General features: G+C 34.5%; 4 protein-coding genes, 1 long non-coding RNA gene, 1 other non-coding gene and 1 pseudogene across 10 annotated transcripts; 3 read left to right on the top strand and 4 right to left on the bottom strand.

Moving 5' to 3' along the window:
* Positions 1-332: 332 nt before the first annotated feature.
* Positions 333-1281, bottom strand: LOC147792679 (E3 ubiquitin-protein ligase ATL23-like; annotated as a pseudogene).
* LOC111795055 (uncharacterized) lies at positions 1134-3797 on the bottom strand. Its single transcript, XM_023677287.2, has 2 exons — positions 3088-3797; positions 1134-2455 (listed from the first exon to the last, which is right to left on the bottom strand). Exons 1-2 carry the CDS (start codon positions 3205-3207, stop codon positions 1535-1537), a joined length of 1041 nt encoding a protein of 346 aa, XP_023533055.1. The 5' UTR covers positions 3208-3797; the 3' UTR covers positions 1134-1534.
* Positions 3798-6923: 3126 nt separating this feature from the next.
* LOC111794528 (uncharacterized) lies at positions 6924-13654 on the top strand. Of its 2 annotated transcripts, XR_015421145.1 has the most exons (5): positions 6924-7170; positions 10006-10106; positions 11990-12165; positions 12264-12354; positions 13216-13654. It is a non-coding gene; the product is annotated as an uncharacterized LOC111794528 (long non-coding RNA). The 2 variants fall into 2 exon arrangements; XR_002815095.2 differs by lacking the exon at positions 12264-12354 and having other exon boundaries at positions 6929-7170.
* On the bottom strand, positions 9097-11900 carry LOC111794491 (Protein-tyrosine phosphatase-like, PTPLA). Its single transcript, XM_023676530.2, has 10 exons — positions 11579-11900; positions 11416-11501; positions 11283-11330; positions 11112-11200; positions 10982-11035; positions 10836-10903; positions 10695-10744; positions 10155-10252; positions 9941-10047; positions 9097-9366 (listed from the first exon to the last, which is right to left on the bottom strand). The coding sequence occupies exons 1-9, from the start codon at positions 11635-11637 to the stop codon at positions 9943-9945; spliced, it is 657 nt and encodes a 218-aa protein (XP_023532298.2). The 5' UTR covers positions 11638-11900; the 3' UTR covers positions 9097-9366; positions 9941-9942.
* A 109-nt stretch (positions 13655-13763) lies between the features above and the next one.
* On the bottom strand, positions 13764-15499 carry LOC111794481 (transcription factor MYB59). 4 transcript variants are annotated; one of them, XM_023676514.2, is made up of 3 exons: positions 14759-15499; positions 14505-14634; positions 13764-14438 (listed from the first exon to the last, which is right to left on the bottom strand). In XM_023676514.2, exons 1-3 carry the CDS (start codon positions 14874-14876, stop codon positions 13946-13948), a joined length of 741 nt encoding a protein of 246 aa, XP_023532282.2. In that variant the 5' UTR covers positions 14877-15499; the 3' UTR covers positions 13764-13945. The 4 variants fall into 4 exon arrangements, with proteins under 4 accessions (XP_023532282.2, XP_023532283.2, XP_086980202.1 ...); XM_023676515.2 differs by having other exon boundaries at positions 14730-15499; XM_087124076.1 differs by having other exon boundaries at positions 13764-14634.
* Positions 15500-20587: 5088 nt separating this feature from the next.
* LOC111794508 (zinc finger protein ZAT11) lies at positions 20588-21261 on the top strand. The gene has a single exon (XM_023676549.2). It carries the CDS (start codon positions 20657-20659, stop codon positions 21122-21124), a length of 468 nt encoding a protein of 155 aa, XP_023532317.2. The 5' UTR covers positions 20588-20656; the 3' UTR covers positions 21125-21261.
* Positions 21262-22805: 1544 nt separating this feature from the next.
* On the top strand, positions 22806-25864 carry LOC111794439 (uncharacterized). The gene is made up of 6 exons (XR_015421024.1): positions 22806-22998; positions 23203-23331; positions 23977-24995; positions 25082-25147; positions 25232-25429; positions 25499-25864. It is a non-coding gene; the product is annotated as an uncharacterized LOC111794439 (transcript).
* Positions 25865-26166: the final 302 nt, after the last annotated feature.

The raw sequence follows: 26166 nt of genomic DNA on the forward strand, positions 1-26166 counted from the left end.
AAAAAAAAAAATCTTAAAAAAATATTAAACTTACCAAAAAAAATTAAAAAACATTAAAAAAATAATTTGGGTTTTCAAAAATTTAATTAAAAAATATATGTACCAAATTTAAAAAATGTTTATAAATTTTCAGGAGTAACTTTAAAAATTTTAATAATAATTTTCGACGTGTCAATAGACAATTTTTAAAAAAATTTAAAGGTTGATTGATAAAGGTAAAAAATATTAATATTAATTTTATAATTTTATATTTATATTTTAAACAATAATCTAAGGTTTTTTTTTTTTTTTCTTAATTAATTTAGCCTATTGTCATTTTAAACTTCGAAGGTTGAGACGTGAATACTGTATTTTTAGCGACAGATCTTCATTGGACAAATGAATGGGCTTCTATCGATTTGAACTGGCTTCTTCAAATGCTTCAAAAATCGGCTTGCAAATGATCTGTTCATCAATTTCGTTGATCTGCTCCATGAAAATGATGCATCTCTTTTCAATTACGAGCTCTGCAGAATTTGAGCACGAAGTGTTTGATAATGCACTACTCTTTCTCGTATAACGACTGATTTCGAGCGTCTACAGCATTGCCGATGAAGAATCAGAATTAGGGCAATCGTCAGAGAAACTGAAGACGCGTGATCTGCAGTGAGAGCAAAACGAATGGTCACGGAATCAGGCGCCAATTCAATAACTATGAAACGAATGATTGCAATTCGGTAAGTGTTTAATCAATTTTCATTATTGGAATTCGCCCTAACAAACAGCGCATTCCGTATTGATACTTGGCGTTGATTCGGATTCTCTTCATTATTTGTTAACTGCGTTACAGGAAGCAAACGAATCGTCGAGGTCTTCAATCCATGGCTATGGATTGGCGGAGAAGGATCGTTAGTTTTTTTCCACAAATTGGACCTAGGCCGATCGGAAATCAAACCATAAAGGACAAGGTAACGTCGTTTCAATATTCTCTAGTTGTTTAACAGTTGAAAGACGAGGTATACGGTGGCGAGCATCGAGATTGACCACGGACTCCAGGTAGAGTAATCAGGCGCCGGAATTGGTGGCGGTGAACTCGATGCGTAAGACTACAAACTCGTAGATGAAACGAAAGCATTTGAAGGTAATAAAAGTTAGTGAAGGATTTCAATGATTATTCTTTTGGATAATAAATAAGAAGAATGGGGAATCTTGCACATGAATTTCTCCATCTAAAAGCAGATCAAAATTATATTTAGATGATATCCAAGCAGAAAACGAACAAAGATATTGAATGCTAGACATAATATTCAGACAACAATGCAAGAAGTTAGAGTTTCTTGTCAATCAAATTAACAAGCCCTGCTCCCACGTTTAATTTTTTTCTTGTTTCTTGTCATTTCCTTCTACTGTGGAAAAAAATTGAAGTTTAGATTGATTAGCATGAGAGGATCGATGAAGTTAACTTTAATGTAATTGAAACTTAAAATCACGTCAATAAGACTACTAAGTCATTTTTTACACTGCCAACTCCAGATATTGATTTGTACAATGGTGGTCATTGAATTTTCTGTCTCTTTGCTGCTAGAATCTGAGTGTTAACATTTGGAGCCATCAGCAAGGCACTGTTGAAGCAAGAACCAGAAGGGCCATTGTTGAAGCTAAACATGGAAGAAGCTGAACAAATTTGAGAAGATCCACGAGACATTTCAGTGTGAAAAAGAGAATGCAGTGGCTTTGGGGAAGGGCTACTGGGTTTTGAAGGAAGGTGTTGATTGATGTTCTTAGTGTTGCAGCCATTCACTAGAAGAGAGGGAATCTTGAAGGCTTGCAATGGCGGAGGATTACGCCATTGGGGAAGCGGTCCAGCAACCAGAAGCGTCTGAAGTAAAGGTCCTGCTTCTGTAACAGCTTGCAGAAGCTTGCCTTTCTGAGGTAACGCTTTTCCCTTTACAAGATCATCAATCACTGCAGAAAATGGATCGGGCTTTTCTGTTTTGGGAGTGTCCACGCCTGTGGCCAGAGGCTGCGGGGCATTATACTCCGTGACATATGGCTGATTTACAAAGCTCATTTTGCATGAATCAGCCATGTTTGCAGTAGAGAAATCTGGTGATGAAACTCCATCAAAGAAAGAATCTGCTGGTGAAGAACCATAAGATTGGTGATTATAAGTTTCATAGAGACTGTTTGATTCTGTGATGCTTGAATTTGCTTTGGTGGGTATGTTGAGAGGACTTTCAGCTTGGAAAAGAAGCAGAGCTGGTAATTCAGTTGCAGTAGTAGTTGGCACAAATTTGCTCATCAGTTTCTGCAGCTGATCTCTTGCTTCGTCTCTTTCTTCATATGCTGCCTGCAGGAGAAGAAGTAAGCTCTTCACTTTCTCTTTGTTCTTTATACTTTCTTCATTTGCTTCCATTTTTAAGGACTCTAGTTCGAAAGTCGTCTGCATGAGTTTCTGCTTCAACTCCTCCACGTTCTGCAAATTCAAACTAGATTTGTCAGTATCAGCAGAACAAAAAATTTCTTCTAAATAGATATATAGAATCCCCATTACAGGCTCATTGACAAGATAAGAGAGAGAAAGAGTGGGTAGATAGTGATACACTATTAGGGAATCAGGTTGGAATTCAAAGTCCGTTGTCAAATAATGCTGCAAATTAGGCACCATAAATCAATCCTTAGGAATAACATAAGGAATTATTCTCATCAATACCGACATATTCTTTTCCATTTGCAACCAAACATGCTTAGATCAAAAAGGTCAGCACACACATGTGAACAGCACAAACACTGTTACTCCCCACCCCTGCTGCTACTTGGAACAAGACAAATAGAGCATTTGTAGTTCTTTTCCCCCGCAACAGAATAGAGAGGAAAAAAAAAAAAAAAAAACTTGTGTTGTAGGAAATCATTATGGCATCTAAGTTTGATGACCTTAGACGATCATTTTGCGTTGAAAACAGAAAACAGAGTGAGGGAGGGAGAGAGGAAGATCAAACAAACAATGATTGTAAAGTAAAGGCCTTCAAAAATTGAGAAGACCCAGAAGAAGAAATGAACTGAACCAACTGTTAGCACATGAACAGAGAGAGAAAGAGAGAGACCCACCTCCTGAAATCTCCACAAACTGCTCAAGTCCTCCATGGTTTCTCCTGGTTGCTCAAGAGGGAGTGAGAAGGGAGGAAGATATAGGGGGTGTTTAAGAAAGAAAGTTGGACCTTGAGACATTTATAAATTGATGAGAATGATAGGACAGGACAAGCTATAGAGAGAGAGAGAGAGAGAGAGAGAGAGAAATGTTTTTTTTTTTCCCCACAAAGTTGCAGAGAAAGGTAGTCGGCGTCAAGAAAGAAAAATAATAGAGAAAAAAAGAAAAGAAAAGAAAGGAAGAGAGGGTCATGTATAGAAAGAAATGAAAATTCCAAATTCTACGCCCAAGAACAGGGGCGTATTGAATTCCATTATAAACCCCTTCATCTCTGTGCCTACTTCTCTCTCTCTCTCTTTGCTCAAAAAATGGAAACACTTCTCTCTCTCTCTCTCTCTCTCTCTCTCTCTCTCTCTCTCTCTCTCTCTCTCTCTCTCTCTCTCACTCACATGCAGGTCAAGCAGTAAAGACCGGTTAGATTTTCCTTGTATAAATTCCCATCCGAAACCCACCTTTCTAGATTATCTCCTTTGAAATTTTATTTCCCTCCCACAGATCTCTCTTGTCTCTCTCTATCTACTGTGATATTTTTACGTGTAGAAAGGGGTTGGTACTTGTTAAAGAAATGGGCCCATTAAAAGCCCTTATTGTCTAATTCTTTTTTGTCTCTACAAGAATTTTGAGTAAGAAATTGTGATGCAGATATGCTCTTTGGAAAGGGCTTCTGTAGAAACTCGTTGGTAGAGGTTATATCCACACCAAAATTTACCATATTCGTCAAAAGCTTTTACCAAAATTTACCAAATAACCCAGAAACAGTAACAAAAGCCGCCACAATATCGCCTCCTTCAATTCAACTGCACCACCTCCGGCGACTATGTTTTACGACGAAAGTTACGTAGGTAACAGCAGTGAACGTGAAAGCCAGCGGCAATGAGCGGCAAGCCCTTAAAGTTGGCAGAGGCAGAGTGTGAGAGAATTGGAATCTTTGAGCAAATGGGATGGAAAACGGCGGCTGAAAAGTAAAGGGGTAGGGATTTTTCAAAGCAACACCGTTAACGGTGTCGAGAGAGTTACCCTTTCCTCATGCGCCACCTAAACGGCGGAGAAAAAAGTGACGATCCTCCTCGCCTGACAATAGTATCGCTACGACGGGAGAAGGGGATCTCGCACGATACACTGTTTGATGACGACGAGAGAAAATGCATTGAGATAAACTAGTTTAAACAAATCTATTAAGTCTCTAAATTTTTTATCGAACCTTTTTGTCAAAGTTTCTTCTCTTTTTGTCTCACTCACTCTTTTTTTCTTTGTCATAGGTCCGAGATCCACATCTATGAATTGAAAGGTTAAAATGATCAATTCATGTATGTCCTTATGGTGTTTTAGATGATCCACTATCTACTCAATCACATCATGACACTCGTCTTGTCTCGGCCCTCCCATTACTGGTTGGGCGCCATTACTGTGTCACCAACTTATTTTATTGACACGTGATGTGTCACTCACGACCTACTCTCTTCACGGAAAGATTGTAACATTCTTCTCCACTTAAATTAATCATCGTTTTTTAATGACTTTCTAATCAACGTTTATTTTAGGTTACTGTAATATTCTAAAGAGAACATTTGACATTTAAAAAAAATAAAAAATAAAGTGGGATTCTTTGTAATTTTACGTTACATGAGAGAACTGTCCAAAAAAGAGGAGACCAATTTCGCTTTTACCTCCCTAGCTTCCTAACAGCAACGACTTTACCTGTCGACCAATCCATGGAATATCGCAAAAATTATCAAATTTTAAATATATTATATATACACATGGAACCTTATAATATGCATCAATATTAAACTAACCTATGCTTTTTTTTCCCTCCTCATGATCATGACGTGTGTCAAGACGTCAACCACATACGACCTCCCAGTCTAGAAACATAGCGTTACGTATAATAATTTAATTTAAATATTAAATAATATTTGGAAAATATGTCAAAATCATAATAAGTGTGGGATTAGGGGGATTAATTAGCAGAGACGTCTATAGATTTGGAAGGGGATTGTCGTGGACTGCAAATTCACATGGGAAGTTCGGTATGTGTCTGAGAGGGGCCATTGGGAAGTTGACACCTGGACAAAGGTCGTCCTGCATACGTGGCGCTGGGTTTTCTGCATGATTCGGTGAACCTTTTTTTCTCTCTTCACCGTATGATGTGGCACATGCAACTGCCAATTAATCGTGCTACGTACGTGGCTATTTCTAGCTTGCACGTGCCTGCCCCCCTCCAAATTATATATATATATATTTAATTTAATTTAAATTAATGGTGATAAGTATGAGTTCATCTATGTCCTATTCTAATCCTCACACAACCGTACGGTAAAGATGCTTTTCTTTTCTTACTTTATATTGATGCTTTTTTCTGATATAAATAATTTTTTTTTTAATTATCCCATTTGTTTATGTATTTTAAATATTTATGAACATTATGTTTTTTTTTCCTTGCCAATTCTCTTAATTTTAGATTCCGTCTTTTTATTTGTGACGTTCATATGATTTAATAACCCGAACAATCTGCTTCAACCAATTTAAGGCTTCAACCAACTTGGGTTAGCTTTTTTCGGTTCAAGCACAGTTGAATTTTTTTTAAAAAATTACCATTAAAAAATAATTTTTTTTCGTTATTTGTACCTTTTTTTTTTAATTCAATTTTAGAAAAATTAAAAAATATTTAAATATTGTGTGCCGTTAAAAAAAATTTATTTTTTCTTTACCAATTTCCTTAATTTTAGATTTTATTTTTTTTCCTCTTGCAAGAGTGTTCTAAGACCCGATCACTCGAGCAACTCGCAGTACCCAATTTGGGTTAGATTTTTTTTTCTCGATTTGATAGAGTTGAATTTTTTAAAAACTAGAAAATTTTAGTTTAGTTCGCACGTTATAACTTTTTTTTGGTAGGTCAACTCGATCAATGAAAAACTATAGTTCACAACCCAATCCAAATCTACTTATAAGGTCGTTAGAATTATTATGAATATTAAACGTTTGTAACAAATCTTCCTAATGAGTTGTTGCTCGTAAATATTAGATATTTAAGTTCTACGAGATTTTAGTTATTAACGCAACATGCATTGTAATATCAAATATTAAAAAAAAAAAAAAAAAAAACAAACAATCGATACAACCCGACGCTCTAAAAATTAGATAGCTCGATTTTGAATCTTATTCAAGTCATTCAAGTTACCAACTCAGCCCGCTCCAAAAAAAAAAAAAAAAAAAACAACCCAATCCACCTATGCTCGTACTCATTCGACATTCCTTTAAATTGAATTTAAGTGAGTTGATGTGATGGGACAATAACTTAAATAAATGTTATAAGCCAAATAAAAAGTTCCCTCATTGAAAAAACTAATATATATTTTTAATTATTAAAAGTGAAATTGATTGGACTTAATTTAATTTAATTTAATTTAATTATTTATCACAAAAATAATTTTCTTATCAATTGTGTTTCCTTTTTCATTTTTAAGCAAACATTCAATTTGATGACCCAACTTAAAAGAAATTGATAATTTGAATCATAATTATTTCTATGAATACTTTTCCTCTTTGTAATATAATATTATTGAGTCATAAATACAATTAAATATTTATTTAAATTTAATTCAATACTAATTGGGGTAAGTTCATAAAGCCACTTTAACACATATGTTCACAATTTTAGCAAAATGATTAAAATAATTTTAAAATAGGAAAAAAAAAATGAATAATGATGGGAGTTATTATCTAAATCAATTAAAATTTGATGATTACTGATAGAATAATCAAGGGGAAAAGGGTTTTCATTTTTTTGAGAGAGAAAGTGTTCAAAAAATGGAAGGAAGATGATTGCGACAAATGGTGGTCATAATTTAACCGACGAAGATATTCCAGCAAAATTCTTGGACGGGAAAATTCACTGGGAATAATCATTTTGGAGGTCGGGTTAATTGGGTTTGTCGAGACGGAAAGTGTTTTTGGCAGGGGAAGGAAGAAGAATTCGACAGGTAAATTTCTGAATACTTTTTGAGTTAGGTTGTTATTAGAGTGATTAAAACTTAGAAATGTTGGTTCATAGTTATGATTGCCATGATTATAACCAAAAAGCAACACCCAATGTGCTTGAAAAACTCAATTCTGTGTCATAGGATTCTTAGTTCCAGCTACCCAAGTAATCAAACCCCTTCCTGAGCTTTTTGATTGGTCGTTGTTGTTACTGTATTGTTTGCATTTAGATTGGCTGTATAGCAAAGCGGGAGAGTGCCCACTGAGGGGTATGAATTTCGGGGAGGCAAAGGAATGCCCGCTAAGTGTTTGATAAAAGTCCTCAATGAATTTTTAGTATAGGAGAAGGGTTGTTATTGCCATTTGTCAATGCGTAGGGGGGTAGCATGGTATAATGTAGTGTATGAAGACTGACGGCAGAGGGAGAGACGGGTGGTGGTGGTGGTGGGCTGCATATTTTTGTGACTGTCTGTTGTCTGTCTGTCTGTCTCTGCATATAAACTAACACGTTCAAAGCTCAAAAAGTCAATACATACTTTCATTCTGCTTTTACGAAATGATTAGATTTGGTGGGTGTCTCGGGAAAATATAAAAGAAAAAGGGAGGAGGGGAGAAAGGGGTAATAAAGAGTGGATATTTTTTAGACATAAAAGCTTGGTGAAGGAGACCACCGAACCGAAAAGACAGATGCAAAAGCAATCAATAGATTAGTGGACACAGAAAGTCAAAAACATCTTTTTTTTTTCCTTGGAATAAAATCATGGCCCTTGCAATCATATATTTGAATGCTTAGTATTTTCCAAAGGGGAAATGTTCTTTCCCCTTCATTTATTTCAATCTCCTCCTTCAATTTCTAAGTTTATATCCCATTTCATACTTCAAAAAGCTACAATTATTCCATCGAGTTTATTGTTGTAATGATGTCATTAGTCTTATCTTTGTTAAAAAAACATGATTGATAGTAGTATTCACACGGTTAATTGTAATTGGCATGCATTTATCAGCATAAACATGTTTACACATTCCTTCATTGTTTTTTTTAGTCTTAGACTTTTAGAACTTTAATCTAGTGCTTCAAGTTTGAAAACTCTTAGTTATAAGCTAATAAAAATGAAACATAAAACCATTAATGGTCTATATGTCTTATATCATATCCTGTGCTGTGACTTCTACAACAGAGACTAAGGGAAGAGTTCAAAGATTGAATGTTTAAATTAAAAGTCACGGACGGAAACAAAAGTTTAAAATGTTCTAGAACAAAAATAAAAAAAAAAAGATTCAGTTTATTTGTTTAGAGACCGCATATTTAAATCTTGAACTATTTTTGGTATATATATTAATGAACAGATCTATAGATGTTAAATTGTCCTTTAAAGTGAGGCAGCTAAATAATATATTATAGTAATCCTTTTTCTGGTAAAGTCAAAATTATTTACTCTTTGTTTTTTTAACCTTTTATGGAGTTCTTTTAAGAGTTAATATATTTTTTAAAAACAAATATTTTACAAAAGACTAGTTCTCAGACTAATCTGCATAAAACAAAGGCAATTTTGACTACCAAACATGCAAGCATGTCAAACAAGAAGCAAAAAGATGAATTCCTTTTCATCTATGTTACTGCAGTGTTGCTTGATTTACAATCTTTGTCTCTTTTCTTGTGGTTAACGAGGAATTAGATGGGTCTGAGGAGTTTTCTGTAATAACAAATGAGTTTCTTAGTACACATTGCTCCCCACTTGAATATAATTTTCGAGAAACAAGTTGATTAGACAACTTTATATCAAGATGAAATCATATCTCAAGTCACAATGTTTCAAGCTAGCATAACTGATGGGCACCCTTTAACAAGAAAATATATATCTATACATGTGCCAGACAATTTGTTGATGATAATATATTTTAAAGAAACTACTTGCTGAGACAATATCTTATTTTAATAAGCAAATTAGATTTCAATTCAGCCGCTTCTGCGTCAGATAGCATAAACTCATTGTTAATTAAAAGTGTTCTTGACGGTGGGTTGGTTGGTAGTATCTAGAAAGAAGTTCAATTGAACGTGGAAAAATCAACCAATAGAAACATAATTCAGTGTCACCAGTCCTGATAAATACCATGTATGGCTCATAACTTTATATTCTTCTGCTTTTCCTCGTTTCTGGTCACTGGAAAAATCATTGTAGATTGTGCTTTTCTGGTATCTGTTGGTGAAAGAGAAAAAAAGTAGTAATAAAGACGGAACAAAAAGATGGTATTGATTCCAAACATTATAACCTTTTCCTTTGTTTATCTGCCGACTAACAATCTAGCACTAGATACTATTGAATCAAATTCACCAACTTATGATGATCAAATATATATTGTGATGCCTTCTAATTAAACGAATCAATCAACCATCTAAATTTACCACACCACAATTCGGTTCCTTTCTCTAAACTCAAATTGAGACCGGGAGAGCACACTCCCATTGGACCATATTCAATGGGGATGTTTGGAAGGGATCGATGCTAAGAGCATCTCTTTCTCAGGGAGTCTTTCTTATAGTATTTAATAGACCTTAAAATCCTGAGACTAAGCAAATCTTAGAGAGTCGGGATATTCACTTTACAGAGATAGAAAATGTTTCTTTGTTAGTGGATGCTCAGCTCAGGTCAGGAGGACCCGTGAACAGAACTTTCAGATAAATATTACTATACTCATACGTAGAGTAACTTATATGAATTCAAACTTCTAAGAATAAGTTGTCTACCGGAGATTATACCAGATTGGACTAACCTTCAGTTTCCCTTCTTCTTGTGCTGCTTGCCCAATTTTGATTTCCTTTGCTTGAACAAATGTAGGTACAGTTTCAAGAAAAATAGTGGGTAGACAAAAAGCAGAACCTGAACAACGATATTAGATTTGAGGATAAGTTTTACATCTGGAGTGGTCTCATTTTCAGGTAAAAAGAATAATTTCCTAGAATGATCTCCCGAGTGTTTGAACATACCTTGATGGCATTGTAATAGCTGAAGGGAAGTTTACCGAAGGCATCTGCATAGAGGTTGTTCTTTATCATAAAAGGAATTGCTTGGTACATGAGCCACACTGCACAAATGCTTCTAATAAGTTTACCCATGAACTTTTCCTTGATAAAATAGAACATTAGTTTTTTGTTCTGTGAATCACTCACAGTAAACTATACAAGTAAAAACATAATCTTGGTAATGAGAAGAGGGGATGTTCAGCTCATGGTTTCGATTAGTACGGGAAGCTCGGGTTATATACCGGTATTTAGATTGCATAGAGGAATTAAATCTAGAAACCAAGGTTTATGTAGCATATATTTCGTTCCTTGGCTTGTGATATCGGAAAATATATGGTTTCTGATTGTATTTAAGAAGCTTGGGTTTATATAGCTAGTAGAAAAGATAGCACACCTTTGCCCAGCTCCACAAACACTAGACTATACAAACCCAACCTGTGAACTAAGCACTCCCTTAGATATCAAGTTATAGAAATCAAGATAAATTGGATACTGTGTACTCACTTTCACCAATTGTCACTCCAATTGGATAGAGAATTATGAAGGCAGTGTACCTAGGAGAAACAATAACACAAATTTAAGTATTATAAGTATTTTTCTAATTTTGAGTACATGAAGAACTTTGGAAGAACATTCCGGCAGTACCTAAGATATGTAAGCCAAAATAGGCCAACTCCCAAGCAATTCAAAGCATGATGAGAATATCTGATGACCTGAATCCATTTCATCACAGTAAAAATCCAGAAACCCAATTGAAAAACAAATCTTAAAGGAAAAAGGAAAGAATTTACCTCAGATAAGCTCCAAGCCAGGAAAGTGATGAAAACAGAAGGCAACTGTTGAACCTGTCAAACAAAAAGAAAGAATTATGAAGAACTCCAACAAGGATAAAAAAAAATGCAGCAAAATGAGGAGAGAAACCTCGTGAAGTTGACGAACAACTGCAACCAGAAAATGAACCCTCCCGCCCCATTGCATTAGAGGAAGCAACACTCCAGTTGGTACCAAGCCTGAAATTTAAAGGGGAAAACACTACATTATCAAAATTTAGATATCAAACAAGAGAATGATACAAAAGTTCGTTTAAATTACCAATAGCTCCATGAATAATTTCCAAGAATGCAGCAGTTTGCAGGAAGCCTTTGAAGAAAAAGGAAAGCTTTCAACATTTTCTATCAGATTCTACAAACTTTTCAAGGAACCAAACAAATGGCTTGAAACTTACAGATAAGTTCTCCCACAGAAGAGTAAGCACCACTAGTAGATTTGGTGGCTACAAAACTGTCTAGAAGTCTGTAAAGAGAAATCGTCCTGCCAACAAGAAACACAGATCCGTGGTGACAAAAAAAAAAATAATTAAAAGATAAGGCGAGAAAAATGAGACATACCAGCCAAAAGCTTGGAGGGAGTTGTAAGTTAGCAGATAGAAGTTCGATAGGCGAGACATTCTGTTGTCGGCAGCTTGAACAGTAACCTCCGTCGAATGAAAATGGAAATAGAAATAGAAAGTCGATAAATTTCAATGGGGGATTTGAGTTGGAACTAATGTGGGTTTTGTTTTGATAATTTCTGGGCTAGAAAGTCGATAAATTCCCAGACTTTCTTGGTGATTATTCATTCATTTATTCATTCATTCATTTATTCATTTATTCATTCATTTGTTCATTCATTTATTCATCCAATGGCTTAACAAAGCACATTAAAGTCGAGACATTTTTACTAGACGTTCATCATGAGATTTGGGTAAAATTTTATCCGATGGCCAACAGAATTGAATGATATAAGATTTTGTTGTGTAGGATTCATCCGACGGTTTAGATCCCATCATCTATCAATCAACGCTGGCTATCCCATCAGAAATTAGTAAAACCCAGCCGCCCGTTTCCCCGTTGAGCTCTGGAGGGCGTGAAGGTCCGTCTGAGTACTCATTTATGTGTTTGCCTCTGCCCTATTCTGGCGCATGGGCTGCCCAGAGGTACTCTCTCTCTCTATCTCTCTCTTGCCCGATGGAAATCCCAGCCCCAACTTTTTCTCCCCCTTATGAATGTGGCTGAGAATAATCGGCTCTTGTAGAAGTGATTACTATCACATCCTGCACCAATTGCGTCAAGCATCAGAGTGTGGCAAACTATTGTGGCCCAAAAGGAGATATATACCGTAAAATGTAAGACACGTTGAGCATAAAGTTACATAGGGAATCAATTTTATTCACCAAAATTGGATACGTTGACCCAATGCTCCATTGAGGGCTACTAGTGTTTGCTATTGCTCGTGTTGCATTAACATTTTTCACATGGATGACTTCTAGGTCCTCCTTGAATGTCGTGTCTAATCGATCTGAACACTTCTTAGTCTAACATAAAGGTTCGAGTGACGACACCAATCTCGTTGGTGGCTAATCGAGCGGGGAAAGGTCGGAGTTTGATTGCAAGTGGCTTTTTGGTGAGCTAAAGCTATAGTCAACCCATCTAGAGCTAGCAAAGCTCTGTAAGAAGTAGCATTGCTTGTGTAAAAGTCAAAACCCCACCGCTATGAGATATTGTCCGTTTTGTCCATTACATATGGTCGTCAGCCTTACGGTTTTAACACACGTTTACTAGGGAGAGGTTTCCACACACTTATAAGGAAGGTTTGTTTCCCTCTCCAACCGATGTGGGATCTCACAATTCACCCCCTTAGGGACCCAGCGTCCTTGTTGACACACCACATGGTGTCTCGCTCTCATGTCATTTTGTAACAGCCCACCGTTAGCAGTTTTTGTCCGACTTGGCCCATTACATATAACCTGCAGCCTTATGGTTTTAAAACGCGTCTACTAGAGAGATGTTTCCACATTCTTATAATGAATGTTTCGTTTCCCTCTCCTACCGATGAGCGATCTCACAACTCGATGCCACATTGACGGGTTATAAAAATTAAATCACAACATCAATTAATATTTTTTTTCTATTTAATAAATTTGAGGAGGATGATAGGATACTATTTGCCATTATATCATAATTATTTTTCTTTTGACAAATTGTAGGAGAGATGGCTTTTGGAAGGGCATCAAGTGTATCATACAGTTGAATATGCTCTTCCACTTATCAAAATTTCGTGAAAATTGTAAGTCATTCCCTATCCTATCTCTTACTTCTTCTCCATTTGAAGATTAGGTGAGATTTGATCTTTATATTTGAAAAAGTTAGATACAAAAACCGTTCTTATCGTATGCTTTAGATTATAACGGTTTTAGCATACGATTAGAACGGTTTTTGTATCTAACTTAAAAAAAAAAAAAAAACATGTGGACGAAAACAAAGTTTTAAAACCACTAGAACTAAATTATAATTATCTTTAGATTAGAAGAATGTTATAAATTTGTAATTTAAAGGATAGGATTGATTCGATAATAACATTAATGGAACTCTACTACAAAGAAGATATAACTTAGACTTGGTTAATAAAAATATTTATTAACGTTATACTGTGTCTCAAAAGTGAATTTTTGAAAGTTTTAAGCACTCTTATGTTTGAATTTGGACTGATGTCCCTGTTTCTCTATTGTTATAAACTTCATTGCTTATCCAGAGAAGATTTAAACAAGCAGCCATTAAAACACCTAAAGATCATCACAGCCAACAAGAAGGAAATGGATATACATCCATTATTTTCTTGTTCAACAAAAACACAGCTAAACATAAAACTCCTTACAATATGCATTAGTGAACTACATCACAAAAACTTAGACAACAACAACTACATATACACAAAATTCAATAGAAAAAATTCTGATTAGCTTGAGCAAGGCGTGGCCTCCCGTTATGATCGTCATACCCAGAGAAAATTAGCTTACTCTCTTCCTCCTCCATCTTCCACGAAGAATCCCCACAGTAATACTCCCATGAAGGAGGATTCAAAGCAGGGCAAGAATAGTTGCAGTCTTGGTTTATAATCAACCCCTCATGATCATCACACATATCAATATCTTTCCATATATCATCCATTGAGTATCCATTTGGGTCACCCACTCCTTGATTTTCCTCCCCCTTCTTCTTGGTTGATGATGAAGCCGAGATTTCAGACCCCCCTGAGTCAAAGAACTTCACTGGTCCAGAAGAAGAAGAACAAGAAGAAGAGGAGGAGGAGGAAGACGAAGAACACAAAGCCCTTCTCTTCTCCTGTGCCTTCTTCCTCATATGAGTTCTCCAGTAGTTCTTGATTTCGTTATCTGTGCGGCCTGGTAATTTGCGAGCAATCTTGGACCATCTGAAATGAACAAAAGTGTTAGAGATAAAGAATAAGGGGAGTGAAAGAGTATGGTGTTTTAGAGACCTGTTTCCCCATTTGGCGTGAAGTTCAAGCACGAGTCGTTCTTCTTGAGTACTCATCTTGCCTCTTTTGAGACCAGGATGAAGGTAATTAACCCATCTCAGCCTGCAACTTTTGCCTGTTCTGTTAAGTCCTACAAATCCAAACCCAAATCCCAAATCCCAAATCCCCAAAGAGGTGTTAAAACAGAGGCTTTCGCAACAACAACAAATCATGAGTTTAGCCTACCTAGGAACTGTCTCCCGCCACCTTCAAACCTGAAACTTTGGCAATGAAATCCCATCTTCGATCGCCAAACAAGCCCACAAAGCAAATCAGTTGGATGTCCTCTTGCTCTGTCCATGGACCCTTTCTGATTCCCTGTCCCTCTTCCATTTTTCTTCTCTCACCAACTCATGGAGATTTTAATGGATTCTACCAATATTTATAGCATCCAAATACTAACCAAGTGATGTAGTGGCAGGGCCAGGGCCTCCATTGGGGGTGGGTTTTAGTGATAAGCAACCTTGTGCATATGATGTAAGCCATTATCGCCAAAATAATCAATGCTGGCGATTGATATGTCGATGTAGCTTTCAAAAACGCCTCCTCCTTTAAACCCAAGGGTCGATGAACTCTTCCTGTCTTTAGTGTATTGTATATACATATTTTAATCGTTTTCAACAAACCGCACTATGGGGATTTTGGTTGATAAAAAATTATGAAAACCCACGTCGGGATCTGTTGGAATTTCAAATAATGTGGTGATTGGGACAACTGGAGGAAGAGGAAGGCAGGCAGGCAAAGTGTTCGACAAAATGCCCCAGAGAGTTCCAATGTGGAAAATGTTAGTGTCTGCAGTAGAAGAAAGTTAGAAGCTGGTCAGTGGCATCCCTTTCTGAAAATGCGTGTCAAAATCATTTGTAATTCGAAAAGACATCATCTAAATTCCACCAACAACAGCAAGAGAGGAGACTAGGAACCCAATTTGTAGCGAGATTTGATCAAACAAGCTGCCCAAGAAGATGCCTCCAAATCATGTTAGCTCCAAATCAAAATTTGCAGCCCTGTTCTTAGTTAGTAATTTTATAGTTAGATTTTGTTGAAGGATTAAGAAAACGTTGATGAAATTATAGGGTACACACAAAAAGGGGGGGAAATGGTAGAATTCAATCGAAACCCCACTAAAAATAAGACACTGATTTCGCCCAAAAATCCTATCCATACCCTTATCTTATCATATTAACTTCCATCATAATCTTGTCAATCCCACCCCAAAATGAAGCATCCCACCATTTTAGGACTAATAGTACTAACAACAACTTTTATATATATATATATATATATTAACTTCTATTTATTAATGTCAGATCCTACCTATGAACAATATTTGGTTAAAATCATTGAGTTGTTACAAATGATATCAAAGCAAGATATTGGGCAGTGTGCCAGAGAGGACGCTCGCCCTCAAGGGAGGTGGATTGTGAAATCTCACATCGGTTGAAGAGAGGAACGAAACATTCCTTATAAAGGTGTGGAAACATCTCCCTAGCAGTTAACACGTGGACAATATTTTTTAATGGTGGGTTTGGGTTGTTACAAGTGGTATCAGAGCCAGACATCGGGTGGTGTGCCAATGAGGACGAGACATCGGGTGGTGTGCCAATGAGGACGCTGGTCCCCAAGGAAGGTGTATTGTGAGATCCCACCTCAGTTGGAGAGGGAAACAAAACATTCATTTATAAGGGTGTGGAAACCTCTCCCTAGCAATTAGAACCATGAACAATATTTGTTAGCGGTGGACTTGGGTTGTCACAAATGGTATCAGAGCCCGACATCGGGCGATGTACCAGTGAGGATGTTGGCCCCAAGGTTGGTAGATTGTGAGATCCCACATCAATTGGAGAGGAGAACGAAACATTCCCTAAGGGTGTGAAAATCTCTCCCTAACAAACGCGTTTTAAAACCGTGAAGCTAAGATTGACAACGATACGTAACGAGTCAAAACAGACAATATTTGCTAACAGTAGATTTAAACTGTTACACAAAAATAAATAATTTTACTCGTAAAAATAAATTGATATACATTAAGTTAGTCTAGAAATATGAATTAGAAGGAGATACCATCTTGATGTAAAAAGGAAATTGAAAAAAAAAATAATAATAAAAATAAAAAGAGTTTGGGTTGGTAAAATGAGATGACAGCACTATGAAAACATATGATAAGGTGGAAGTGGAATATGGTATCACCTAAATTCAAATACAAACAAAAGGGCCAATAAAATTTTAATATTATTTGTAAGAAAATTAATAATAATAATAATAATAATAAAATAATGTGGGTGGCTATAAATATTATTATATTGCCTTTTTTGTCCTTCAATTCTTCCATTCTATGACCTTTTTAAGTGCCAACATTTTTTTTCCAAAAAAAGAAGAGATAAACCACTTGTGACGTGGAAATCACCACTTTCAACCTTCCCCATTTATTATTATTATTATTATTATTATTATTATTATTATTATTATTATTATTACTATTATTATTATTATTATTATTATTATTAATTTCATTTGATTCGAGTAACTTTTTGGATTCGTTGTCTAATTCATAAAAACATTTTTAAAAGTCGATCATCAAAATTATAATTAATATTTTTAAAATTCTCTTATTTTCTAAAAAATTATAATATTACTTTTAATTCTAAACAAAATTAAATATAAATATTTTTGTTTTTGGTTATTATAGTTTATTCCCTCTGATTTACTTTACTTTATAATCTAAATATATATTCTCCCAAATAAATTAAATATAAATACTTTTAATTCACTCACTTTATTGACATTGTCATCATTTTCAATTTCTATTCTTACATTAACCGAAGTCAATTTAACATATGATGTGGCTTGAGTTGACGACGACGATACTAATAAGTTAAAACGAACAATACTTACTAGCAATTGGCTTGAGTTGTTACACTGTGTAGAACCCAATTGGTCGAATCAATAAGATATAAGATAGAGTTGTTCGTTATCTTCTTATTACGAGTCAATTTGCATTAAATAAATGATTAAATTTATTTAAATTAGATGAATGTACACGTTATGCCACATCACATGATTTTACATACGCATAAATGGGCAATGATTTGTATGATAAATAAAATATTAAATTTATAAGATAATTAAAACTATGCGAAGAGATAAGGTAATGTATTATATCTATATGTATATGATGCACAATAAAACAAGATTTGAATTTTATTTTCATTAGGTATATTGGTTGATGATCAAATCATATTATAATGGAGACATCATCAATTTAATTTAATTTAATTTAATTAAATCTCAAACTTTGGTTTTAGTGGGTTTTTTCTTTTCCTATCTAGAAACTTGTTACAATCTTTTAATTAAATATTTTTTTTACTATAATGTCTCGCTTTAACTATACATTGCTCTATAATGGGCCGGTTCGAAAATTTAAATTGCTTTTCACCCCTTTATTTATAAAAAAAATTAGAATATGGTTTTTATTATTATTATTTTTACCATTTGACTCAGGGTATTTTGAGGTAAAATTACATAAATAAAATAGTTGTGGGTCATTGTGAAATTAGCTTAAAGATAATACGAATGAAACGGAGGAGCTTTTTGCAATTTTCGGTTTTTGATCACGCTCGATAAATGGGCCGTTGACTGGGCTTGACTGTGGGCAGCGATGAAAAGCCCATAGATGATTGCCAGCCCAATTCAGCCCAATAACTATCTCCGCCAATTTTCTTTTTTTTTTTTTTTTTTTAATTTCAATTTTTGTTATTTTAAATGGGAAATAAATGTAATAATACCACCAACACGGTGACGACATTCGGATTTAACGTGTTTAAATAATTCTTTTAATTTTTTTTAATTTAATATTATATACACAGAAGAATCACGTTCAATCAATAATCTAAAGGAAGAATCACGTTCAATCAATAATCTAAAGGGTATACAGGTTGGGTGTCTTATTTTGGTAACACAACCCATTTTGTAATAGTTACAAATGATTTGATCCAAATTATTCATATGAATACGAAGACATACGAATAGTGGTATCACGGTCGCAAAATATTTAATATATATTTTTATAAATTTATCAATTAAAAAGATTAATATTTCACAAAATAATCATATAAGGTCATGTCTACGAGGGTTCGTCTTTTAGCAATCGTTGGAGAAACCGATATAATTATATAATTTTCTAATGTGTAGACGAAGAAATATTTTATCCACGACGTAAATTTAAGATTTAATTTATATAAATATTAATTTAAGAAAATATTATTTAAAAAATGATGACCATTAATAATTAAAAATTAAAAAAAAAAAAAAAAAAAAAAAAGATTCCAGAAATGTTGGGGGTGGCAGAAGAGTTTGAAATTCTCAAACCACTTATTCATTACTAAGAAACTTCCTTTACAATTACATCAAATCAACTCCAAATTTTATTTTATTTTTTAATTAATAATAATAAATAATAATAATAATAATAAACTTTAAACTTAGTCTATTCATTTTGTAAATTCTGTGTATTTTCCAAATTATGTGCTGAGATCTTTCTCACTCAACTACTAGCTAACCTTTTTATTTATTTATATATTTATTTATTTATTTATTTTGAATTTTCTTGGTGGTGAGACTTAACTTAAAAGTCTTTTATTATATATATATATTTATTTATTTAAATGTAATTTGACTACAATAAAACAAATTAAAAAAAAAAAAACAGATATATATTTATGAGTATTTTACTTAAATTTTTATGGGTATTTTTCTAAGAACAAAGACGTTAGGTTGAGAAATTGGTAAGTAAAGTAACCAAACTTTTAGGTTCAAAAGTAAGAAGAAAAGTATTCTTAAACATGAACGATCTTCGTGTGATTTTTTACCAAATACGACTAATATATGAATTAATTATAAGTCATTAATTATCAACACGTTACTTATAGTTGCTATTACGTTTACAAATATATATTTTTCCACACGATATAAAGGAAGTTGTGGACCAACTTGACTAGACAAACAAGTTAGAGTACTAGAAACCTTGACTAATCAACCTATTCATCCTATTATATATATATATATATATATGAAGTTGCTCAGTCATTGTGGAAATATTGTACTTGTTCAAACATTTTTTTTATGACTCATTATTAGCGATTATCAGTTATTTACGAAAGACTTGAAAATTTATAAATCTCAATTATTTAGTTCATCTCACATAATATCGTTACTTAAGTAAAATGGTAAGACGTACTTAGATCAATACAATTTAGATTCTAAAAAATTTAGAATAAACTTTACGATTAATTATAATATTATTGTATAATACATTAAAAAATTATAGAAGAAAAAATATTTAGTTAATCTATGCGTTCCAATCATACATTATCTAATTCACGGAGAATAAATACAAATTCTTTCTTAAAATTCATACATATCTTATGTTATATAGTTTAAAATTTTAAATATTTAACACGCTAAAAATGTGCAACATTTAAAAATCAATTATACCTATATATATATATATATATATATATATATTCCAAAAAAAAAAAAAAAAAAAAAAAAAAAAAAGTCTTCTATTCCCACCTCACTCACTCCTAAAATCTAAGAAATAACATAGTAAATTAACCTATCATTTAATTATTTAAAAAAAAAACCATATTTACAATTTAAAAAAAAAAAAAAAATCAAATATCAAACCATAAAAAAAATAATAATTAATTAATTAATTGGAAAATTGTTTACAAAGATATGATGAATTTTCAGGTTAATTTCCATTATATTCAAGTCAAGCCTGTAAAGTGTGTTTAATAAGAATTATAATAATTTTAATTACATAATAAATCCCACTAATTATATTTTGGTACCCACGCGCTTTGACACTAAATAATCCAATAAATATTTAAAAAAAAAATAAAAACGAAAAAACTGCTGTGAACAGAATCAGAAACGTCACGGCACCTTCCGGCCACGTTCTGCTTCTTCACCTTACGCGCTCCCTTCTTCAACCCTCTTCCGCCGCATCCACACGCCCAACAGATTTAGCCGACAGTGTTCCATATATATATAATATTTGCACTCGCTTCCATTTCCGATATCCAAACCGATCCGATCCGATTTGATCCGATCTGATGAAGAGAGTGAGATTTGAATCTGAAATTGACTCATTACTGATGGCTGATTGCTTGATTTCCTTGTCCAAATCCAAAACGGAGTCGTTTCGCCGCCGAGTTTTTGTCTGCAAGACTTGTAATCGGGAGTTTTCCTCGTTTCAAGCTCTCGGCGGCCACAGAGCTTCTCACCGGAAGCCGAAATTTCCAAGCGATACTTCACAGAATAACGCGATTAAGTCCAAGCCTCATGAGTGTTCCATTTGTGGACTTGAATTTCCGGTCGGTCAGGCGCTCGGCGGCCATATGCGCCGACATCGGAATTCTTCTCCTGTCCCTGTTAGTTTGACGCCGGCGCAACCTGTCTCCGATGACTCCGATTGCGACAGTGGTAATGGAGTCGTCGGAATGGATTTGAATTTGACGCCGTTGGAGAATGATCTCGTCCGGTTGCAGTTGATGGCCCCGCCGGTCGGTTGCTTGACGTAATTCCTCTGTTTCTTGCAGATAGATAGACTACATTTTTTTATTGCCACGTGGCCTTGTATTTATGCCACGTGTCTCGTTCATTTATTACAGCGTGTCCTACTTTTTATTTTCTTTAAAATTTTATTTGTTTCTTAATATTTTGAAGAAATCATTATTAAATTTAAAAACCAAATCAAAAGAAAATTTTAATAAATTAATAAAATCCTTCACATAATTAAAATTAATTTAAATTATTATATCAAATTTATACCGATGAGGAACAAAATAATTAACATGATAATATTATTAATTTTAAATTAAAAGATGGTTAAATATGGTAAATTTAGTTGCTTATATTCAAATTAGAAAAATAAATAAATAAATATTTTTTTTTTTATTATAGAACGTGTGAGATCTGAAGTCAATTGAAGAAGGGAACAAAACATTTATTATAAAGGGTGTGGAAACTGGAAACATCTAATGGGTCAAAATTGACAATATTCACTGTTCTTTCAAAGCTCTCTTAAATCACATTTTAAGCTCTTGAAGAAAAAAAAAAAAAAAAATTAACTGGCAGGTTGCCTATCCTTCATTCACGATTTAGTTGACTAGACATAACTAACAAAACTACCTAGAAAGAGTCGTTTTCTTTTCAAATAGTTTTCGAATCAAATGGTAGTTTTATGATGATGATATTTGTATCTCGATATTGGATGAGGGCGAGATACGGGTATTCAACTCTCGGAATCTTTGCCGCTCATCCTTTTGTACAAATCCTGTATAAATTTAAAAATACATTTAATGATCAAATTTGAGGATGAAAAAAAAAAAAAAGAATTAGAAATCACCTGATCCTCGCTAAAGAATGAATCTGGTGATTGAAAAACCATGCGATCGTTTCCTCTTGCATTCTCACTATCTTGTGGTGAATTAGGGTTCCAATTCCATGGCGAAAAGAACGAACGATCCACTTCGAGAAACGACGTGAGACTATTATAATCTATTTCAAACTCTTCGCGCGGAGGAGGCGGCGGCGGCGGCAGCTCCTCCTCCTCCTCCAGCAACTCTAGAGAAAACATATGTTGAAACCATGCCCATTGGAATTGAAGCTGCTGCCATAATTCATCTTCTTCCTCAAAAATAATGTATATCGGTTGAAACATTGTTCGTGATGGCTGATCCTCCATTATACCGTAAACGTGTTATTAAGATCACTAAAAATCGAGTAATTGTGAGATTTAAATGAAATTAATAACTTAAATAGAGGAGCGATTTATCTTAGATTTCTTCTTGTCCAATAAGGAAACGGAATTCAAATTAAGTCTTCACATTTTCAAATTAGTTTCAATAAATAAAATCTTTCATGTAATCACTTCATTAAAATCTCTGGGATATGATATATAATCTATTTTAAATATTTTTTAACTTCCACTTTTATCTTAAAAAATATTCTTAAATATTTTAAAATTTAAATAATACCTATAAAAAAAATAGATAAATAAATGTTATTTGGAGCGTAGATAAATAAAATTTTAATCCATATATTAATAATAAAAAAATTATAAACTTTTAAAGTTTATTTTTAAAAAAAATGTATTTTTTAAAAGTTTAATCCTAATTACGTTTAATTTGTGTTTGTTTCTAATTAATTCTTATTTAGTTTAATTTTCGGCTGTCACATCACTTAATTCCTCGGTTCATGATTTTTGAACGATCAATTTCATTGAAGATCGTTCTTCGCCAATCGGAGAATTTCATTCATCGTAGTTTCCAGAACTGCATTTTACCCGATTGGATTGTTCTCTCCCTCCTGAAGCCATCATTTTCGTCCAATTTCGTCGCCGGAGTAGCCTCGCCGGAACCCTGCTGTGTCGAAATCCAGTAATCAACTGACGGTATGTTCTGCGTCTACACTGGAATGGTAAAATGAAGTTGAAATTTGTGTTTCCGCGTCCATTTCTAGGTTTTTCTTCTGTTTGAAAATCGCATGATCGTTGTTGTTTCGTTATGTGTGCAAAAGAAAAGTAACGCCTCCTTTTCTTAAACTGTGTGTATTTTTTGAAAATATGAGTTGGGTTTTCTCATTGATTCTGGTGCAGAGAAGTGGAGAGGTTGAAGAAATTTGGTAGATGGTTCGTTCTACAAGGAACCTCCGTCTTTAGTCAAAATTTCTATGGAGTTTTGAAGCTTCTCCGCGAGTACTTCGAACTATAAGAAGAATCGAAATGGTATGCTTTCAATTCTCCAAATATGAATTTCTTGGTTTGTTGCTTAGGATCGTCGCGTTTGAGCAAAATCTCATGAAACAATCCAATTGAATTGAATTTGTGAATAGAAACAGTTCCCTATCTTAATTTGAAATAGTTTGAATCACTCATATTCATAACCAAATCCAGGGCATCTTTTAAGGTTTATTTCAGTGCTGTGGTCTTGAATGTTTTTCTTTTGTCTTTAAAGTTATGAAATAGGGTTTAGTGACATTGATGTTCTGGATATATAACTGGCTTCCTGGTTTTATCACTCTAATGATAAGTGTCTGTGATTGTAATATAAACTCAATGCTTTTAGGACTCGAGACTAGCACGGTTGTTCTTATATATGAGTAACTGGAACATAAATGTTAGGAATCACAAATCTCCACAATGGTATGATATTGTCCACTTTGAGCATAAGCTCTCGTTGGTTTGCTTTGGGCTTCTCCAAAGGGTCTCATACCAATGAAGATGTATTCCTTTACATCCCAACAATCCTCAACAATAAAAACTCAAAAGAAAAGTGATGAAAACCAAAAGTGTGACTGTTATTAGTCTTTTGGCATTAATTCCTTTCCGATTTCTTCTCTGAATTTCGATTATTTGTGATGTTCTGTCCAGAACGAAGGATTTTGGATTACGAAGGGTCTGGGGCATGAAAATGATTCACATTCAACTTTCGGCAGCCCTTCATTATCAGACGCAAAACGAGCACGTCACTGGTTTATCGATGGTTGTGAGACACAGGTTTTCCCGAACAAGAAGCAAGCAATTCCAGCTCCAAATAGTAAAATGACAGGAATTCTGTCAAATGTGAATGTTCTTCATTGGGAGCAGCATACTGATAATTATCAATCTGTTTCACATCGACTTATTGGTTGCGTATTCGGACCCGAATCACTAAGGTCTGCTGACTTACCTCTAACAAAAACATCTTCTGTAATTCCTGATCATTTTGATCTCAGGAGAAAAGGTATGGAAGACCAATATGGAGATGATGCATCTATATCTCATGGGTTGGAGGATCAGGTTAAAGATAATGTACATGATCTGCAACCATGTCCAAGAAGTAATTCTAATAGGGACGATGACGGTCAACAAGCAATAGAAGGTCGTCACTACAAGGAAATTGAAACGGGTCTCGTATCGATGGGATCGGCCTATATTAAGGAGGATGACAGCTTCAGTTTGATAAATCAAACTGCCAATGATGGGGATCACCATTTTGGGTTACTAGATCATAGAGGGAAGATAGACGACAATGTTGTCTCCATTGATGATGATTACGGTAAGCAGGATCCAAATATAATCTCGTTTGGAGAATTTCCTGATGAGCAAGATATCATCCCCTTAGGCAGGTCTCTTGGAAGCCACGACTCGACATTCTACGAATCTTCATTCCAACCATCTGAAGTTGTTGGTGTCACGGATTTGGAACCATCAAATTTTGATGTACTTGTAAGCAGTCCTCAGATAGCTATGCAAAAGCTATGCAAAAGCCTGATAGGACACCAAAGAATAGACCAGACTACAAAACGAGGAAAGAAGCTCCAAACAGCTTCCCTTCAAATGTTCGAAGTTTGATATCGACTGGTATGCTCGATGGCGTTCCTGTGAAGTACGTTTCTGTAGCTAGAGAGGTAACTTTCTTTTCTTCTTCACACTATTTACACTTTAAGTTCGGCTTGCCGTGTCGTTAGCTCATACTCTTCGCTGATTTTATCAGTGGCTTCGTGGAATTATAAGGCAATCTGGGTATCTTTGTGGATGCCAATCTTGCAACTTTTCCAAGGTAAGTCATCAAAATTTGTCCTTGATGCAAGAGTTGAAGATGAATTCAGTCAGATCTAACTCACCCTTTGTGTTTCCTTGGAAGATGCTTAATGCGTATGAGTTTGAGCGGCATGCTGGCTGCAAAACAAAACACCCAATAATCATATATACTTTGAGAATGGGAAAACTATTTACCAGATAGTACAAGAACTAAGAAGCACTCCGGAGAGCTTGTTGTTTGATACAATTCAAACCATCTTCGGTGCACCGATCAATCAGAAATCTTTTGGGATTTGGAAAGGTAAAGATGCAACTCTTACTCTTTCCCCTTTTAAGTCTTTAAAAATATGTTTTGTATTCATTTTTTCAGAATCGTTTCAAGCAGCTACGCGTGAGCTTCAGCGCATATATGGGAAGGATGAACTTAGCCTTCAGTAGAGTTCATTGCCAGTTCTGTAAATGTAGGACGAGATTAGGTGGATACTGTGCAGAGAATCAAATCAGGTTTTACTTGCTAACTGATTTATTGGTTTGGTGGTTTAAATTCAATTTCGTATTTGCCATTGCCAAGAAAAGAGGCAGTCAGTCATGTATCAAGTACAGTGAAGAAATGGGGCTAGAATTTAGATTTTACACCTTATTTGGAGTGTTTGTGGTGACCATTCTATGTTGGAAACTACATCTTCATTGTAAATTGTAAATTGCTTAGAATGAAAACTTGATTCTACTTCTGTGAGATTTTGTTGCTTTAGTGATGCATTGGGGATGGAGGAGGTGGATATTGTTCACTTTCGACTTGTCCTCCATCAAAAGTTTCAAAAGTTTTAAAACACGTATGTTAGGAAGAGGTTTCCACACCCTTATAAAGAATGTTTCGTCCTCCTCTCCATTGATGTGAGATCTCACAATTTAGCTGAAAGCTGAATCAGTTTCGTCATAAAATAGGTTTAAGGTTTAGCCTAAGGCAACGTTAGCAGAAAAGAGATGGAAGGCATTATTTCGACATGCTTATTTCGAATCCATGTCGAAATTGGCTAG

Source organism: Cucurbita pepo, chromosome 5 (genome assembly GCF_057944985.1).
Source record: "Cucurbita pepo subsp. pepo isolate OVF chromosome 5, ASM5794498v1, whole genome shotgun sequence".
NCBI classification, from domain to species: domain Eukaryota; kingdom Viridiplantae; phylum Streptophyta; class Magnoliopsida; order Cucurbitales; family Cucurbitaceae; genus Cucurbita; species Cucurbita pepo.